Raw genomic sequence first — 19,689 nt, 5'->3', positions numbered from 1 at the left:
TCACCACTGCTCCTGAAGGCATCTATGCACACAGATCCTTACAAATTCATGATAAAATTAATTAAAAGAAACCCTACAGCTCAAGCACGTCTCCATCTATTTATTTACGGATCAATTTATCTTGTAGATTGCCTCATAACGCTTTTGGAGAAACTTCAACCAAACCCTATTTTAAACGTCACATGGAGATAAATGAGAGTACACGGTTGTCAGCATCCCTCCTGTGGAGCTGTGGTAGATTAAGAAAAGTGACACAAATCCACAAGTAAACCACAGACTGATCAAAGGGCACGACGTCACTGCACCTATAAATAAAAAAAAATATCTTAAAGCTCATATTGAGAGTGTACGCAAATAGACGAGCTGACACAGTGCACAGCGTCGCAGCGTGTGCTCGGATCTGCTGCTCCTGACGGCAGTTGGTCTCGGTCCTGTCTACAACCTGCAGGTGACAGAGTATGACTCAGTGTGATGCCTGGAATAAAACTGACTGAGCAGGCAGGAGACACTTTTGGAAATGTGTGACTGAAAAACATCAACTGAACTTTGAATTTTGAGGCAGTTGTACATTACTGGAGTATTTTTGTTTTGTGCTGCTTCAATCTTCTACCCCGATACAATCAATAGCTACTAATCAATACGAGTTACACCTCAGATTACTATTTTTTACATTAAAACAAAACATATACTCTGATAGAACTTAATGCACTGTTAAGAGATTAAACCAGTTGCTGTTCATCTTACAAAACAAAGTATGTGTGAGACTAAAGCACCTTTTCAAGGTGGGAATATTCTGCCGTAACTCCGACTCACCGTCTGTATGAAACTTACAGATCTGTCTTTGGAGGTAGTAATCGAGCCGTAACAGAAGTGAATCGATGTCTGTGGCCCTTTTCCTTTGTATTTTCAGTGTCATTTTATACAGCATGCTGGCGTTGCAGAACCAAAACAGGCGTGACGGTACACATCATAACGCTGAGATCTGTGATTTTTTCCCTGCAAGTTTCCACCTCTAAATCTAAAAAAATGTCTCACCAAACTGTTTATAATCACATGTATGTTGTTTTATTGTGTTGTAAGTTTTTTGCTCTAAATGGCGACACGTAATCGGCATCAATAAATAGCGGACCCAGTCTGGCTCTCACCAGCGGAGAGGGATGCTTTATAAAGTTAAACTGAAGAGCACGAAACAGCGACAACAGCCTCGTTTTCATATTAAAATCTTTTAAAGTACTGTACCTTTAAGCACAAAATGACACATAGTAGGATACATCAAAAACAAAGAACTGATCTGAAGTCTGACAAAATGAGAAGAAACCATGATCCAAACTGTACCGAACATTCCTGTTAAAATGACGGAGGGATGCTGCCTCCTTTTGGTGGAAACATAAAATCACACCTTTATTGTTTTGAACAAACGTCTCACTCTGTAGAAATTCTTTCAAATGGATTTAATGTAAAGTATAAATGGACAAACATCCAGGAGAAACAAAAGTAAAAACACAAAGTAAAACACAAAAAATCAGACCATTTTTGGTTTTGTCTAAATACACTTTATTAACTCCTTTTACTTAACTATGAAGGCATTAAATGATAATGTTGCTACTTTAAGTGAATTTTCAAAGTGTGTCTTTATGACATTACATCACATTTAGCCTTTGGATCTGCTGAAAATGACTGTATTTAACATTTTAAATCAAGACAAACCAAATTTGTTTGTATTTTTACATTTTTGCCAGATGAAGTCAGTCAGAAAGAAAACATTCACATCAGTTCAGTTTAAACACTTTGAGGGGAAATAGGGGAAACGGCAACATCTGCTGGCAGAAAGCAGCTCCAGCAGGAGCTACAGAACGTGAACGGAGGTGATGACAACGGCTTCAACACTGACTTCAGAGGAGGAAAAGCTCCACAGGTTGACTTCATGTATCTGTGCTGATCATGTAGTGTGAAACTAGCAGGGTCCCACATTTAACTGGAATTTGTTGACGCTGCAGGAAATATGATTATCAAAACGTTTTCAATTCTAAAAACTTTAGATTTAAAACTTGATACATGATCAACACGTGGAGCAAATCCACTGTATGTGACACTTTGATTTCAAAACAAGACGCCTGCAACATAAAGACAGTCAAAGAAAAAGATCTTCCATAAAGAGTAAGGCATTCAGCTTCAGGTGTCTGATGCATCATTATCTCATGATTATCATTATTGAGCATGTTGTGTCCCAAAAAGTTGACAAAAACGTTCTGAAGTTTAACCGTAATGTACAAATAGTTTATAAAAAAAAATGTATATAGGAGGTAAGACTTTAATTTTATTGCGTTTTTACTGGATGAATGTAGTGTTGCATTTGTTTCTTTTAGTGTCAAATCCAGGGGTGCAGTAGTTAGTGGAACCAGGAACCCAGGGCCCCAACATTTGGAGGTGGAGGTGAACTTGACATTTTGTGTGACAGTGAAGATGATCTCAGAGCAGATCAGACTGAGAGTCATATCTACTTGTTGTGATTCCTCACTCAGTCACTGCTGAAGCTCTCTTCTCCTCTCCACCCACCAGCTGGTGCTTAGACCTCTCTGGATCATCAGGACACAGCTGATCCTCTCATCACCACCACCTCTCTCATCACTCACACTCTGACAGAGATCACCACCAGCTGATGAGGGAAGAAAACAGACAACAGAAGTCATAAGTGAGTGTTTACAGAGACTCCCTCCATCAGCTGTCAGTCAGTGGTATAAAGACCAGCAGGATACTTGAGTCCCGTTCAGTCCACAAGTGCTGTGTAGTGCAGCCAGCTTCCTTTCAGCATTACTGCAGAAACAGATATTCACTGCTCACTTTAATGGTGATTTACTGCTGTTAGAGTTCAAAGCTGTTAAAAACCAGCACCTCTGTCACATTTGAATACTTCATCTACTTTTAAAGTATTACATGACAAATCAAAGAAAACAAGAAATACTGGATCTTTGCTTTGATACTGTTTTTAGTACAATACTTCTGAAACCAGCAGAGACTGACTCTCTCTACTGACCTCAGAGTCTCCAGTCTACAGTGTGGACTCTACCGACGATCACACAGCAGCTTCACTCCTGAATCCTGCAGCTTGTTTTCCCTCAGGTCCAGCTCTCTCAGATGGGAGGGGTTGGACTTCAGAGCTGAGGCCAGAGAAGCACAGCTGATCTCTGACAAACTGCAGTCCTTCAATCTGAATAAAGAATAAATGATGTACTCAACTCTCAAACATGAAAATATTAAAAAAAAGAACTACCAGCTTTATGGATGTAAGTTATCTATCAACATAAATAAGGTTCAATTGGCAAGTAAACATTTAAGATCTACAAAAGTAACAGAGAGTCAGTGAACTTACTTCAGAGTCTCCAGTCTACAGTGTGGACTCTGCCGACGATCACACAGCAGCTTCACTCCTGAATCCTGCAGCTTGTTTTCCCTCAGGTCCAGCTCTCTCAGATGGGAGGGGTTGGACTTCAGAGCTGAGGCCAGAGAAGCACAGCTGATCTCTGAAAAACTGCAGTCCCTCAATCTGAATAAAGAATAATTGATGTAGATAAAAATTATTTATAATGCAATCAGATTTGTTCAGTTTTAAATGTGTAGCTCAACATTACTATGTCATAATCAATGAGCTTCTCTCTAAAATGAGTCGAGTGACTTTGTCATTGGATCATTATCATGTCAGCCTTCTACAGACATCATCCAAAAGTCAGCACAGCATTCATAGACCTGTTCGTCAACACACATTCATCTTTATCATTAACACAATATCAAATGAAATCAAATATTAGTTCAGCCGATCTTCAGATGTGACTATTTACCAAAAATGAGAACATTAATTTACTTAAACAACTAGCAGTGAACATTTTCTACAGTTTCTTTAGTCTTTTGTAACTGCATACTAAATTAAGTACTCAAACGTGAAAATATGAACAAAAGAATTACCAGCTTTATGGATGTAAGCTATCCATCAACATAAATAAGGTTCAATTGGCAAGTAAACATTTAAGATCTACAATAGTAACAGAGAGTCAGTGAACTGACCCCAGAGTCTCCAGTCTACAGTGTGGATTTTGCAGAAAATCACACAGCAGCTTCACTCCTGAATCCTGCAGCTTATTTCCTCTCAGCTCCAGCTCTCTCAGGTGGGAGGGGTTGGACTTCAGAGCTGAGGCCAGAGAAGCACAGCTGATCTCTGACAAACTGCAGTAACTCAATCTGGATAAAGAATAAATGATGTACATGAAAATCATTTATAATCCAATCAGATGTGTTTAGGTTTTAGATGTGCAGCTCAACATTACTATGTCCCCATCAATGAATTTCCCTCAAAAATGAGTCGAGTGACTTTGTCATTGTGTTATTGTGGATAGGCATAATGTCAGCCTTCTACAGACCAGTGATGTTGCTAGGTTTTCGAGATCTCTGGGACCCACAGGTGGTCATTTGAGTGGGTCCCCCATTAAATGTGTGATTTCTGACAAATTGTCGTGTTAAACTCGTGCTTGACGTTGGTTATGGTTATAACCATGGTTATGTGTCTGATGAAAATGTATCTGGAAATGAAACAAATAAAAAACAAATAAGTAGGGATGCCCTGTTCACGTTTTTTGCCACCAAAACCGGTCATCTTTGAGCCATATCAGCCGAAATAGGGCCTACAGCATACAGTAATAACAACTGAAATGCACAATAATTACATAGCCTACATAACGTTATGTGACTTAAATATCATAAATAACCTGCTTAGGAGTAGGGCCACGCTGGACCTGCCCCGCCTCCAAGCGTGCCCTGCTGACAACTCATGACTGTGACAGACCTGTAATGAGCACCGTCTCCCCGTCAAATCAATACTCAACTCATGGCTGGACAAGAAATCTGAGAGACAGACGTCTTTAAAAGTCAGTGTGTTCAGCTCTCAGTACTTCTGTAGCTTCTAACTGAATCTCTTTAGTTTCTCTCATCCTGTTTGTACTTTCAGACATCTGCTGTGTTTAACTGTTTTGTCATGTTTACTGTTTCGCTACTGCTGGTGAAAATACAATGTTTCCTGTAATGCTGCTTCAAAATAAAAGCTTTTAAATGACTTAATAACAGGGGGCTTTTCCTGTGAAGAAGTTATAGTAAATTAAACGTGTTTGTGACTGAAACTTAGGAAAGCCACTTTGTTAGCAGTGATACTTCGTCATTGTTTTAAGACTCACCTTCAAGCAGGTAGCCCAGTTGTGGTGGAAAAGCAAAATCCCAGCCATGGCGAGTCAAACCGAGTACTGCCAGGCCCGCAGATGTGATGGAAAAATGGCATAAAAATTTGTCTGTCGAGTGCCAGAGAAACCACCTGTGCTGCTCCCAGCCACTAAACCCATGCGCCAGAGTGTTGAACCACAGGCTGTAGGGCTTTCTGCCAGAAATGATGAGCATGCGACTTAAATGTGTGAGAGTTTTTCAATGAATGTTGTGATATACCGGTCCGGGGTATGAGCGCCATGATCAGCAACTAGAAAGCATTAATGCCGGTCTACCGATCACCTATTTTTACTGAATATCGGCCGATATTGATCGTGGCAGATCGATCCAGGCATCCCTACTAATAAGATCCCAAATCTGAAAACAAAACCCTGGCACGTCTAAGGCTGCCCCCAGAAAGTTAATGAGTCAATTAGTCAGAGACTGATTCTGTCAGTCAGAGTACATTACAAAAACAGGATAAAACATAGAAGCTTCAAAAAATGCACATCGATAACTTGTTATGCGCTATCGATGCGTAGGTTGCACTGAACTAAAAAAAAAAAAAAAAGATGAATAGATTCAACTAATAAAATCCGAAAACCAGTGGGCCTTAAACCCCATCACACACTTGTCTACTGTGGTGGAAATTCTTATTGAGAAGTAAATAAATAAAGATGAATAAACAAAAGGTTGTCTTTGTGCAATTTAATAAAGTGGTATAATAGAAAAATAGAGTGGTTTATTTCTATGGTTTCAACATTGTGTATTTCCTGAACGGCAAAGCATCATCCGTCATCATTGTTACGAGAGAAAACAGAATCGATCAGAGCTGATCAGCCTCGACAGTGACCCAGTTAGTTAATATCAATTTCCTTTTATAATTGTTTAAATATGGATTTGTTGTTCATTATGTAGCATTATGAGTGATAAAATATGGTGCTTTCCATGGACGAATGGATAGTGAGTTCACTTTGTCCTTTTGGATTTTAATGTGTCAGAGATGCAGGACGTGTACCTAGCAACATCACTGACGAACATCATCCAAATGTCAGCACATTATTCATACACCTGTTCATGTCAACACAGATTCATCTTTATCATTAACACTTTATCAATTCCAAACAAGTATTAGTTCAGAGGATCTTCTGTTTACAGATGTGACCATTTACCAAAAATGAGAAACATTAATTTACTTAAACAACTAACAGTGAATATTTTCTATAGTTTCTTTAGTCTTTTGTAATGGCAGACTAAATTTAGTACTCAGACAAGAAAATATGAACTGAAGGACATTACCAGCTTTATGGATGTAAGTTATCTATCAACATAAATCTGGTTCAATTGTTAAGTAAACATTTAGGATCTACAATAGCAACAGAGAGTCAGTGAACTTACCTCAGAGTCTCCAGTCTACAGTGTGGACTCTGCAGAAAATCACACAGCAGCTTCACTCCTGAATCCTGCAGCTTGTTGCTGCTCAGATCCAGCTCTCTCAGATGGGAGGGGTTGGACTTCAGAGCTGAGGCCAGAGAAGCACAGCTGATCTCTGACAAACTGCAGTTCCACAAACTGAATAAAGAAAAAATGATGTAGATAAAAATCTAATTATAATCCAATCATATGTGTTCAGGTTTTAAATGTGCGGCATTACATTACTATGTCCTTATCAATGAGCTTCTCTCTAAAATGAGTTGAGTGACCTTGTCATTGTGTTATTGTTGTTATTGATCATTATAATGTCAGCCTTCAACAAAATGTCGGCACAACATCCATACACCAGTTCATGACAATACAAATTACAAACATGCTGCTGATCTCAGTCAGTCTCAAATCACACATGATCTTACTTTTGTAATTTTCATTCTCTTCGGCTTCTTCTAATTTATGACAATCATTTGTCATTTTATGAAAAATATTATGTTGTATATGTTTTTCTATAAAATTCCAAAATGGCCAAAATGAAATAAATAAGACTTTATCAAATGAATAAAACTTAGTTAAATATTTAACCACCCTTTCTAGCCTATATTTATAGGGGTGTGAATCTTTGGGTGTCTCACTATTCGATTCGATATCGATTCTTGCCAGCTGCCTTTTTCTTACAGAAGTTACAAAAATAAACTGTACACAAATAACACAAATTGGTGTTTTGTGTGATTTTTCAAAATAGAAATATATATATATATATATTTAATCAATTTTTGAAGTTTATGAATCGATTCAGAATCGTGGATGATTAGAATCGCGATTCTTATGTGAATCGATTTTTTCCCCCACCCCTATGTCCTAGCACTTCTGATGCTCTCATTTCAGAACAGATTTAGACTATCCTACTTGAGGCTGACTCCAAAACAATCTCTCATCTCATCTCATTGTCTTTCCGCTATGTCCCTATTGGGGTCACGGGGTGTTGCCGCTTTTATCCCCCCCTTTCGGGGGGTTGTGGGGCTACTGGGGCCAAATCCAGCTCTCACAGAGCGAAGGCCAGGGTACACCCCTGGATGAGACGTCAGTTCATCCAGGGCCCTCTGGTGGCAGAGGCTGCCTTGCAAGGTGCCAACTGCACATCAGGAGCAGTTTAGGGGTTCAGCATCTCGCTCAAGGATGCTTCGGCATGTAGCTCAGTTCCACCCAGGGGAGCTGGGGTTCGAACCAGCAATCGTCTTGTGGCTGGTCACCTGCTCTACCAAAATAGCCGCCCCTTCCAAAACAATTAATTGGCTAATTACAGTCACTGAACTTGATCTCTCGGCCGCATTTGTGATGTTGGTGCGTTTTTGAGAATTTCAATACAGATATGGGACACATAATAATGTTGTCAGTGTGTGTTGCGTGTCAGTTTTGTTGTCTTGTGTCATTTGTTTTTTCCCTACCTGTTTCCTCCACTTTTTCCCCTCACCTGCTCCTTCCCATTGTGTGTGTTTGTTGGCGTGGCTTGCTGGTTCCTGCTGCAGCAGAGCACCTGACATTCATTAGCTCATCAACTGCCTCTACATTTCCCTGATCTCTCCACCACACCAGTGCCACATTGTTCAGTCTCATCCTGTGATTCTCCAGCATGTTTCTCAAATATAGTATGTGGTGTTCTTGTTGTCATGTAATTTTTTCATGTGTTTGTTTGACAACACTTTCTGCTTGGTTCGAGGTCAGATATCTCCAGTGTCTCTCTGCTCAGCTCTCGGCTCCTTTGCCTTTTCAAGCTCACCTGTGTATCCTACACCTTTCTGGAAACCCAGTTGGATTACTCTACCACTGGCTCTCGTGTCAACAAGCTCACCAGCCTGCCCTTGTCTTCATCCAATTCCCTCATTGTATAAAAAACCCTTTTTACTTTATACCAATGCCTGTGTCTCGTCTGCGTTTGGGTCCAACCAAAACCTCTCATGTCTTTCTTTTTGGTTAATTGGAGTGGACAGAGGCAGGTGTTTTGGATAAATGAGCAACTCTGTTAGCACTAACCAGTAGACAGCTGCTGGGGGCAGCAAGCTCTGGAGGAAAATAGAGTTGAGAAGATTTCAGAGCTTGTTTTTTAAACTTTTGGGATTCAAACTGGATTTGCCTAGCTTGGTAGGATTTGGTAGCTTCAAGGTCAGTGGACTTGTTTAACTAACTCCACCCACGCTCCACCTCTATGCCCATTTTTGATTAGCCGAGAGTTAGGAGGAGTCAAGCACTGCCAAGATGGTGACGGCCGGTACCACCCACTTTGAGTTTCATTCTGGCTCTTCAGAAAACCTGTGGGTGACGTCATGTTGGCTCTGTCCACTATTTCATGCAGTCAATGGCTGTGTCCCAATTCAGGGGCTGCAGGCCAGGTCCTTCGGAGAGACCTTGAAGGACGCTTCCACCGTTGTTAAATGGGACGGTCTAGCCTTCGGAGTATTTCCTGGTTGCGTCACCAGGTGTTCATGCATTAAAATCTGTTTTGGTTCAAATCTATCAAACGCGTGCATTTATTTGTGTGTGTACAATGTGTCAAATCTAAATTGAGTTATCAACATTACAAAATAAACATTAACCCATTGGTGAATAACAACTATATATACCATAGCATTACCAGCGTCACATATTTTAACTGAAAGTTAAAATTTGGAGGTTTTATAGTCCCCTGAAGTTTAACATATCTGGCGTTGGATGTTCAAATGACTAAAAACCGAGTAAAAACCCAAGACTCACATTTGAATGTCAGGTCTGCGCCACTTGATGTCGCCATTTTCTCTTTCTTTCAAGATTTACACTTGACACAAGCAAAACACATGAACTGACCTCAGAGTCTCCAGTCTGCAGTGTGAAATCTCCAAACCACCAGACACCAGCTTCACTCCTGAATCCTTCAGGTCGTTAAGGCTCAGGTCCAACTCTGTCAGATGAGAGGGGTTGGACTTCAGAGCTGAGGCCACGACTTCACAGTGAGTCTCTGAGAGTCCACAGTTAGAAAGTCTGTGAATACAGATGAATAAAGATAATTTAACTCCTAAAATATAATCTTTCAGTCTAATGTAAATACACTTTATGCATTTTACATCACAAAGCACATTTGCATTAGCAGCTGTAGCTCAGTTGGTCAGCCCGGGCTCGTCAGTCATTAATTACAAGGTTTGTAGTTTGAAACTTGAGTTCCTCCTGTCCACATGTCGATGTGTCCTTGAGCAACATAATGAACCCAAAAGTGATGTTTTAGACAAATTTATTTTTCAGAGTGCCAAATGACTGTAATGTAAGCATGTGTCAGGTGTTGATTTACAGAAGTGTGCTGTGATTTGTTTGTTTAACTTTAACGTGATGTTCAATGAACTGTAAAATCCCTGAAGGTTTGTAACTGCACTCATGTATTTACTTCAAGTGCTTGTTTATATTTTGTGCATCTTTGATGCATCTTATTATATCACTGCATCTGCTTTTAATATCCTATAAAACAAGAATGGCACTCAGTAGAGCATATACCTCCACCAAGGACCCACAGTCCCCTTTGTGTGGATCAAATTGTACTCAGTCACAGATGACAGCCATCTGAATACACCTGATTATTTTTCATCAAGATCAATGCATTCTTCCCTGAGAAAAAAAATCATGAAACTGTCCTGGATTCACCCCTTTATCTGGATCTGCACAAAAAGTTAATGGGATCTATTCTGGGCTAAGATCCATCCTCCATCCAAGTTTCATGGAAATCTTTTTAAGCAGTTTTTGTGTAATCCTGCTGACAAACCTACAAATAAACAAACGGACACAGGTGATATTATAACCTCCTTGGTGGAGGTAATTCATTTAATAACTCGTGGTGCATTAAAAGTATAATTAGTAAAAATTTCCTTCAAGTGGAGTTCAACTGTTGAACAACATAATTTCTTCTCTGAGCTCTGATAAAAATCCTCCACTGAACTGAACCTGCTGAGCTCTCCTTCACTGGCAGAATGAACCTAGAGGTCTCAAGAGCTGACTGTCATCAGCTGGTGTCTGAGGAAATCAGCTGCTGAAAACACAAAGACTGTGGCTGCAAATTTAATTTATTTAAAAACACAAATGTGCGCTGTTGCTTTCTCTGCATATCCTGCCTTTGGTGCTACTGTTGTGAAATGGTGCAGAAGGGAAACACACTGACTGAAAATTTGTATTTGCATTTCTTACAAGGGGTGACAAGACAAGACACAAGACAATAACTAGGGGTCTGTATTGGCAAGAATCTGGCAATACGATACGTATCACGATACAAGGGCAACGATACGATATATTGCTATATATTGCGACACTGTAGGAACGACGATATATTGAGTTTCTTCTAAAGAATTTAATTGTAGCAAAACTGTCATAGCATAGTAAACACACAATGCTGTTACATGCTTAACATCAGCTTACTGAATTCAAACAGAGGGATCTATATTTGTATTTCACAAGAGAAGAAATACAAGCATTTGCAGGATTTTTTGGATAAACAAATGAAAAAAAATAAGTTAACAGATTTCTTGACTCTGTTAAAAGGTTATCCCTTAACTGTAATATACTGTATAAGCAGGTTCAAATTTCTGAAGTTGAAAAAGAAAATGCAAAGTCACTGCAACATCCGCTCTTTATGTGCAGGCTGAAGAAATTAATATCTGCCTTTCAGTAAAAGTCTCAAATACTTATACAAATAATATGTAAACAATGTTACATTAAGGCTGTAGATATTTTTAGATCTCTGCTTAGAGGTTCACAACCAGTGATAGGAGTTTTTGATTTCAAAGTAGTTATCAAAAGAATATATGGTCTCTATACCTTCAAACGTCATTACACCTTTTCTGGCTGTTACCACAAAGAAATTAGCATATACTCTCATATAATGACTGCTGTCAACTAGCCATCGGAGGTTTAATTGCAACACAAAAATGAACAAACGCCATGAATATTTGCATGTTATTGTTAATAAAAAAAAAATCGATACAGTGCTGTTGAATATCGATATGGCATCGTGAAAAAAAACATTGCGATATTTCAGTGTATCGATATTTTCTTACACCCCTAACAATAACGGGACAAGCTTTAAAAAACACAAAAGTAGCTTTGAAATGTATCAGTTTATGAACCATTCCATTGAAACATTATCAGAGAGAGCTTCCTTACTGTTGATATAAAAATAAATCAGAATCATTTCTTGTGCAGCAAAACAAATGAAAAGACATTCATTGTTGGAACTAGACTGTAAAATCACAAATATATTTAAAACTGCTACAAGGAGTGTAGTGGAGTGGAGTAAGAAGTACTATATTTTAGCAGTATGAAGTAGTGTGAAAAGAAAATACTCAAGTTAAGTACAAGTACCTTAAATTTGTGCAAGAATATTTATACAGAAATAATCTTCTTTCTGAAGGTCTTATTAAAGCTTCAGTATTAAACTGGGACTGTTTCAGGACCTGTTATAAACTCCGTGTCGTGCCTTTAATGATGATGGACAGGGTGTTAGGGGCTCCGGTCACATCCTCTCAAATTGTGAAAATTGTGAAAATGGACAGAACATGTGAAATAAATAATAAACTGCTGAGAAAATGATAAAAGCAATAATTGAAAAAACCTAAACTTCAAGTGATGTTAGTCCCAGCAGATTACAGATATTACATGTCTGTGTGTCTGTATATAAAACATACAATAAATAGACACGCTGTGCAGACACTGTTAAAGACTGTCTGTTGGAATTAAAGATGACGGTCAGAACATTTTCAAGTCTTTAAGTTTTGTTGCTGGACTTGTATCAAGCCCCCATCACCCGAAGACAAACAGATGATGATAGAGGATACTTGTGTTCACTGACACAAAAATGTTTGTAGACATTTGTAGTTTAGCACATGAACCATTATTTCAACAAGTAGGTTTAATTCTAGTTGAACAAATCTTTGATAGTGTGAAAGTTTTAAATTGTGCGAGTGTTCATCTTTAATACTGAAGGCTTCAGTTTTATAATGTTAATAACGTCTGGACTCACCGAGCCTTTCTGCAGTTCCTCACAGCTGGAATGAGTCTCTGTCGTCCCTGGTCTGATGTGTTGTACTTGTGCAGGTCCAGCTCATCCACAACCTCCTCTGACAACTGCAGCATGTAGGCCAGAGCTGAGCAGTGGATCTCAGAGAGTTCCTTCTTTGATTTGTTCTCTGACTTCAGGAACTCTTGGATCTCCTGATGCACTGAGTGGTCTTTCATCTCCATCAGACAGTGGAAGATGTTGATGCTTCTGTCAGGAGAGATGTCAATGCTGTTCATCTTCTTCAGGTTGTTGCTGGCTCTCTGGGCGGTATTTAGACTGTTGTCTGTCTGACCCAGCAGGCCTCCTAAGAGTCTCTGGTTGAACCCCAGAAAGAGGCCATAAAGGAAGCGAACAAACAGGTCCAGGTGTCCATTTTTACTTTCAAGGGATTTCTTCATGGCGCTTCTGAGAAAGACATCTGGGTATATTCTCCAAGAAAAGACAGACAGGGATGGGTCTCTTTGAATCCGCCTCCAGTCTGGCAGGAAATCCGCCAGTACTTCTGTGTTCCTGTTGGCGCAACAGTGAAGCATGTAGACTGCAGCCAGAAACTCCTGAACGCTCAGATGAACAAAGCAGTAGACTGTTTTCTGGAAAATCACACTCTCTCTTCTGAAGATCTCTGTACAAACTCCTGAGTACACTGAGGCCTCTGTGACATCAAGACCACACCGCTCCAGGTCTTCTTGGTAGAACATGATGTTTCCTTTCTCCAGATGTTCAAACGCCAGCCTCCCCAGCTTCAGAAGAACTTGTCTGTCAGCCTCCGTCAGCTCCTGTGGACTCGTCTCATGTCCCTCATCATACTTCTGCTTCTTCCTCTTTGTCTGAACCAGCAGGAAGTGTGAGTACATCTCAGTCAGGGTCTTTGGCAGCTCTCCTCTCTGGTCTGTAGTCAACATGTGGTCCAGAACTGTAGCAGTGATCCAGCAGAAGACTGGGATCAGACACATGATGTGGAGGGTCCTGGAGGTCTTGATGTGTGAGATGACTCTGCTGGACAGATCTTCATCACTGAATCTCCTCCTGAAGTACTCCTCCTTCTGGGCGTCAGTGAATCCTCGTACTTCTGTTACTCTGTCAAAACGTGAAGGAGGGATCCGATTGGCTGCTGCAGGTCGGGAAGTTATCCAGACGAGAGCCGAGGGAAGCAGCTTCCCCTCGATGAGGTTTGTCAGCAGCACGCTGACTGATGACTCCTGTGTGACATCAGACACGACCTCATGGTTCTTGAAATCCAGTGACAGTCTGCTTTCATCCAGGCCGTCAAAGATGAACAGAAGTTTACAGACAGCGAGCTTCTCTGCTGTCACCTTCTGTAATGTTGGATGGAAAACATGGAGCAGCCTGAGAAGACTGTACTGCTCATCTCTGATCAGGTTCAGCTCCCTGAACGACAGCAGAACCAGCAGACTGACATCTTGGTTTTCGGAGCCCTCGGCCCAGTCCAGAGTGAACTTCTGCACTGAGAAGGTTTTTCCAATGCCAGCCACGCCGTTCGTCAGAACGACTCTGATGTGTCTCTGTTGGTCAGGTAATGCTTTAAAGATGTCGCAGCACTTGATCGGAGTTTCGCTGAAGGTTTTCTTCTTGGAAGCTGTCTCAAGCTGCCTCACTTCATGTTGGGTATTAACCTCTTCACTCTGTCCCTCTGTGATGTAGAGTTCAGTGTAGATCCTGTTGAGGAGGGTTCCACTTCCTGTTTCATCACTTCCTTCAGTCACACGTTCACATCTACTCCTCAGACTGATCTTATGTTCATCTAAAACCTCCTGCAGACCAACATGCACTGAAAAAGAGACACAAGTTTGAGACAAAACAAAGTGATTATTTTCATTCATTTGATTGACAGCAGAAACCTTGGTGTGACATTTGATTTCAAGTTTGACAAGCAAATTAATGCAGTCGTCAGAGCTTTTTCCAACTTCATACTTTTGCCAAAATCAGGCTGTTTCTCTCTTTCAAAGTTCTTTAGAAAGTCCTCCAGCTGACCCAGAATGCTGCAGCCAGAGAGACCACTATCACCCCTATTCTGGTCTCTCTCCACTGGCCAGTGAGGTTCATAACTGATTGTAAGGTTCTCCTGTTTGAGTTGTATCCACATGGCTGAATTCACTCATTCTAAGTCTCTACAATAGATTTAGATTTTTAAGATTACAGTCTTACTTTGTTCTATGGCTGTTTGCAGTCCAGCTCTTGTTTTGGATGTTTTTACACACTGGGGACAGGAGGAGTTTCCTGGTGAAGCAGACTGGTCCAAGTAAGAGTTGATGCACCATCTACAGAACCAGTGTCCACAGCTGGCAGAGACTGGATCCTTCAGGACGTCCTCACACAAAACACAGCAGGACGGCTGCTCCTCCACAGATACATGACTCCTCTTCCTCTCTCTGTGAAGACATTTCTTTATTACTAAAATGAGTTGGTGATTGTTGTTGAAAAATATCAAGACATGGCCGACACCATCTAGAAGCTCAGATGATCACAGAACAGTAATAGTTACTTTTTTGTTTGAATTCAGCAGTCTGTAATGAAAACTCATTAACACGTATTATCTACTTTTCCTCTTTGTCTCATTAAACATTTAGTGATCTGTCTGTATTTTGTTATTCATACAAACTCAACACTTTCAGCTTCCTCACAGTAAAACTCCTCCATAAAAGAGAGCTCATTATGTCCTTCACTGTTTCACAGTCACTTCAGGCAGCTCAGCTTGACTTAGACAGGTTTGGACTGAGGTTTAAAGCAATCGTGGGCATTGTAAATGAAAGATATTAATGAAATTGTTGTCAGGCGTTCCTGAGATATCACACTCATGAGAATGGGACAGATGGACAGGCAACCTGTAAACGTTATGTCTCAGCTACAACTGTCCCCGATGCAGAGGATTAAAAACCAGTTTTGAGAGTTGAATGAGAAACTTAATCAACATTGCACAGCTGCTACATCAGATTCTTGATTATTTGTGCCATTTTGTACATTGAGCATTAAATGTCATTAAGTCTTAATGTATTACAACTTAGTGATTGAGTTGTTTCTTTCTGTCTAAAACATTGTGTCAGACTGTTGTGGCATCCCTGCATCAGCCTGTTGGCTACTCAGTGTCTAAAGTACGTCTTACCTGCCAACATTTAACACACTGGTTCAACTAATTTCACCACTGAAACTAAATTTATGAAAGAAGACTACATTTTATTGATGTCTAACATGTAAAATTTACAAATACAGTAGATAGATATAGGTAGATATATACTTCTTTATTCTAAGTTGTAGAGTTAGGAAAAATGTATAAACTCTGTGAAAAAGGCTGTCTGTTAAAATCTTAATCATTTAGGCCTACTTGTAAATTCGGCAGATAAAATAAATGAATTTCTTTATTTCGTTGTGTCAAAAACAGTGTGTTTTTTTTTTTTGTCCCTGTGATGTACAAGTTTATTTTCATATGAGCTGGGAAGTGAGATCTGATCACGAATGTATCACTGAGACGGTTGTTGTAGCCAGGTGTGAATTGACGGACTTGAGCTGTCCTCTTGTGATTGCATCACTCAGAACAGATGATAATACCAGCTGTGAACAATCTCCAAGTGGCCTATGTGTGACATCTGCTGTTGCATTATACCAAGGGCCGGGAGCAAGTGAATGAGGGCAAGTTTTTACTGAAGAGTAAGATCTGCAGAGACCTGCTGAGGTCAGCAACAAATCTGCCAAACCAGCAAATTTAGATGGATATATTCTGCACACGTTTGAAGCAGATTATTTCAGATTTCTCAAAGTTACACATTTGTACAGCTACTTCAATATACGAGCAGAGATAAGAATATATTCTTAAAGTTTAAATTCTGAAATGGAGGTTCTCGGGTGTTTTGATCATGAAGTAAAAAAAACTCCTCAAAGCATCATTATCCATCAGGTCGGTTTACAGTAAAAAAACAGTGTCTTACTTTGAGTCTGAGGATCCAGGTTCATTACTGAAGTATAGAGGTTCATCTTTGGACCAGTCACTCTTCATAGACAGACAGCTGGATACTGGAGACTCTGCTCTCTGTCTGTTGAAATGAACTCTGCAAACAACAACATGTTTTTATGATAAGTTCTCTGATGTACAGTGACACTGTAGGGTCATTCGTACATCAGGATGTGTGATCTGGTTTTAACTCTTGATGATAAAATAGATCTGACAACGACAGCTTGCTCTAAAATACAAAGGTTTAGCAGAACATCTCTTCAATCCTGAAGACTAATGTTACTCTGCAATCAGCAAATGGTGACACATCAGCAACAAACACTGAAAGGTTACATCAGTTCTCTTACTTTGAGTCTGAGGGTCCAGGTCCATTACTGAAGTATGGAGGTTGATCTTTGGACCTGTCACTCTTCATAGACGGACAGCTGGATACTGAAGAATCTGCTCTCTGTCTGTTGTAATGAACTCTGCAAACAACATGTTTTTATTCACATCAATTCTCTGATTAAAGTCATTTAGGAAGCTCTAAATACACAAACTGCTGCTACAGTCGATAATTAGGAGGTTTAAAAGTTTGTATTAGTCCTTAGTTTAGATCACAGCTTTTCAAATGTGACCGACAGCTGTCACAGATACTCAGGAGCGGGGAGTAATTTCTCTTTATATCACACATAAATTGCAAATATATGTATACAATTACAATTAAGTCATTTTCCTTGAGATTTGAATGATTCCCTGTCAGTATTCCTGGGATATCACGGTCATGACACTGGAACAGATGGACAGGCAACCCGAAAACATAATGCCTCTGCCTCAGCACTGCCGAGGCCTAAGAACTGTGTAGTTTTGAGAGTTGTTGAGTCAGGAGAAACTTAACTTTGCATAACAGCTACGCAGAGGGCGGAAGTAATGAAGCACAAATACTTTGCTACTGTACTTAAATCAATTTTTGAGTTATCTTTACTTTGACTATTTATTTTTCTGACAACTTTCTACTTTTACTCCCCACATTTCAATACAGACATCTGTGCTATCAACTCCTTACATTTACAAAACAGGCTTGTTACTTTCTTTGTAATGCGTTTGAGGGGAATTATCAATTATTTTTATTTGTTGTCGTCGGATATAAAAACTTTTTTTTAAGTTTAAATTTTTAAATGGAGGTGTTTTGATAAAGAATTAAAATACACTCTTCAATGCATCATCTCCCATCATGTCGGTTTACAGTAAAAACAGTGTCTTACTTAGTGTCTGAGGGTCCAGGTTCATTACTGAAGTATGGAGGTTGATCTTTGGACCGGTCACTCTTCATAGACGGACAGCTGGATACTGGAGACTCTGCTCTGTCCTCCTCTTTCTCCACACAACCACTCATCTTCTGATCTGAAGTCAGTCTGAGAGGCAAAACAGTAAAACTGACTGTGAGCTCAGAACACACGAACAAAGAGTTTGACGCAGTACTGAGAGATCAGGAAGCCACACACACACACACACACACACACACACACACACACACACACAGAGTAAATTAAAATGAAGGCACCTCTTGTTTTACAGAAGTTTTAATGTTAAGTTCATTATAACATGTCTTTCCTCTGCAGTCCAGAGGGAGAAGACTGACTCCGAAACTTTGACAGGTAATGAACAAAGTTGTTGTTTTAACACTCACCTCGTCTCTGACGTCAGTTTTCCTCCTTCGTCTTCATGTTGTTCTGTCCAGTCCACTCAAAATGGAGTCGGACAGACTGAACATTTCCACTTTCAGGTTCCCTCCCTGTTCTCATGTGTCACATGTTGCTCCTACCATCTCCATTCACAAGAACTCAGATGTGTATATACACAGATCAGCTGTTTAACATGTGTTTATTGTACTTTTTACTCCACTACATCTACTTGTAAACATTAGTTACTCTGCAGATTCTGATAATTAATACAAAATATAATGAAACTAATAAACTATGACGTATTGTTGTAGATTAAACTACCCAGCTACGATAAATAACGATAAATAAAAATAAAAAATCCCCCTTCTCTCAAACTCCTTAAAGAGTTAATTGTTTCAGTCATGAAACAATATTTGCTCACGATGACGTCACATTTCTTACTAAACGGCTAATTGTCACCGCCCGCGCGCTCCTGCTAGCTACCACATTAGCTGCTAACATGCTAAACTTACACGGTAACTACAGCCGCTAACCTTACAGAACTTAAAACAGTGGCACAGAAGCACAGTGCAAACCTTATCCTCGCCCCGGGTACCTCATAACATCACCCGCTTACCTGAAAATAACAGAAATATCACTTTAGATTCACAATCGCTCCACAGCCGCTCTCTGCTTCCATCTTCTCATTAACCGACGCACTCACGCGAGACTTCCCGTGACTTTGACTATGCATAGCCTACTCTTGTGTACCAACATGAACATGATGTCATACTGAGCAAATATTGGAAATTTGTTCATGACTGAAACAAATAACTCTTTGAGAGAAGGGGGATCAGCGCTGTACTACACTACCACAGTGTAGAAATACTCTGTTACAAGTACAAGTCCAGCATTCAAAATTTTACTTAAGTAAAAGTACATTCATCACTTGTCGTAGCTGGTAAAGAGTTCACTTTCGATACTTAATGTTGGGTAGTTAAATATACAACAATACGTCATAATTTATTTGTTTCATTATATTTTGTATTAACTATCAGAATCTGCAGAGTAACTAATGTTTACAAGTAGATGTAGTGGAGTAAAAAATACAATATTTCACTCTGAATGTGTGAAGCCAACATTTTGACCAAAACTCATTTGAATTCAGTCTGTTCATGCAGAAAGAGCCACTCATAAACACATGTTAAACAGCTGATCTGTATACACACATAAACACACACACAAACAAACTGAGTTCTTGTTAATGGAGATGGGAGGAGCAACATGTGACCAGACTCATGAGAACAGGGAGGGAACCTGAAAGTGAAAGTGTTCAGTCTGTC

The 19,689-nt window shown here is 39.8% G+C and overlaps 1 protein-coding gene across 2 annotated transcripts; it reads right to left on the bottom strand.

Annotated features, from left to right (window-relative positions):
* Positions 1-1,264: 1,264 nt before the first annotated feature.
* LOC311266747 (protein NLRC3-like) lies at positions 1,265-19,046 on the bottom strand. 2 transcript variants are annotated; one of them, XM_084369270.1, is made up of 12 exons: positions 18,373-19,046; positions 17,948-18,097; positions 17,051-17,170; positions 16,681-16,800; positions 14,906-15,129; positions 12,701-14,528; positions 9,511-9,684; positions 6,640-6,813; positions 4,060-4,233; positions 3,371-3,544; positions 3,035-3,208; positions 1,265-2,656 (listed from the first exon to the last, which is right to left on the bottom strand). In XM_084369270.1, exons 2-11 carry the CDS (start codon positions 18,076-18,078, stop codon positions 3,064-3,066), a joined length of 3,264 nt encoding a protein of 1,087 aa, XP_084225396.1. In that variant the 5' UTR covers positions 18,079-18,097; positions 18,373-19,046; the 3' UTR covers positions 1,265-2,656; positions 3,035-3,063. The 2 variants fall into 2 exon arrangements, 1 of the variants encoding a protein (XP_084225396.1); XR_014623760.1 differs by lacking the exons at positions 1,265-2,656; positions 3,035-3,208 and having other exon boundaries at positions 3,454-3,544; positions 4,060-4,183.
* Positions 19,047-19,689: the final 643 nt, after the last annotated feature.

The sequence above is a fragment of the Pagrus pagrus genome (assembly GCF_965226575.1).
Source record: "Pagrus pagrus genome assembly, chromosome: 1".
Taxonomy (NCBI): Eukaryota; Metazoa; Chordata; class Actinopteri; order Spariformes; family Sparidae; genus Pagrus; species Pagrus pagrus.
This window is presented reverse-complemented; position numbering and strand designations above follow the sequence as displayed.

What these genes read in the sequence shown, in the direction of transcription:
- LOC311266747 (XM_084369270.1), bottom strand. Translation starts at nt 18,078, where the DNA reads ATGAGTGGTTGTGTGGAGAAAGAGGAGGACAGAGCAGAGTCTCCAGTA. An exon ending in GCAAACAGCCATAGAACAAA is followed by an intron (nt 14,529 to 14,905) that starts GTAAGACTGTAA and finishes TCTCTTTTTCAG; the next exon opens with TGCATGTTGGTCTGCAGGAG. An exon ending in TGTAGACTGGAGACTCTGAA is followed by an intron (nt 3,209 to 3,370) that starts GTAAGTTCACTG and finishes TTCTTTATTCAG; the next exon opens with ATTGAAGGACTGCAGTTTGT.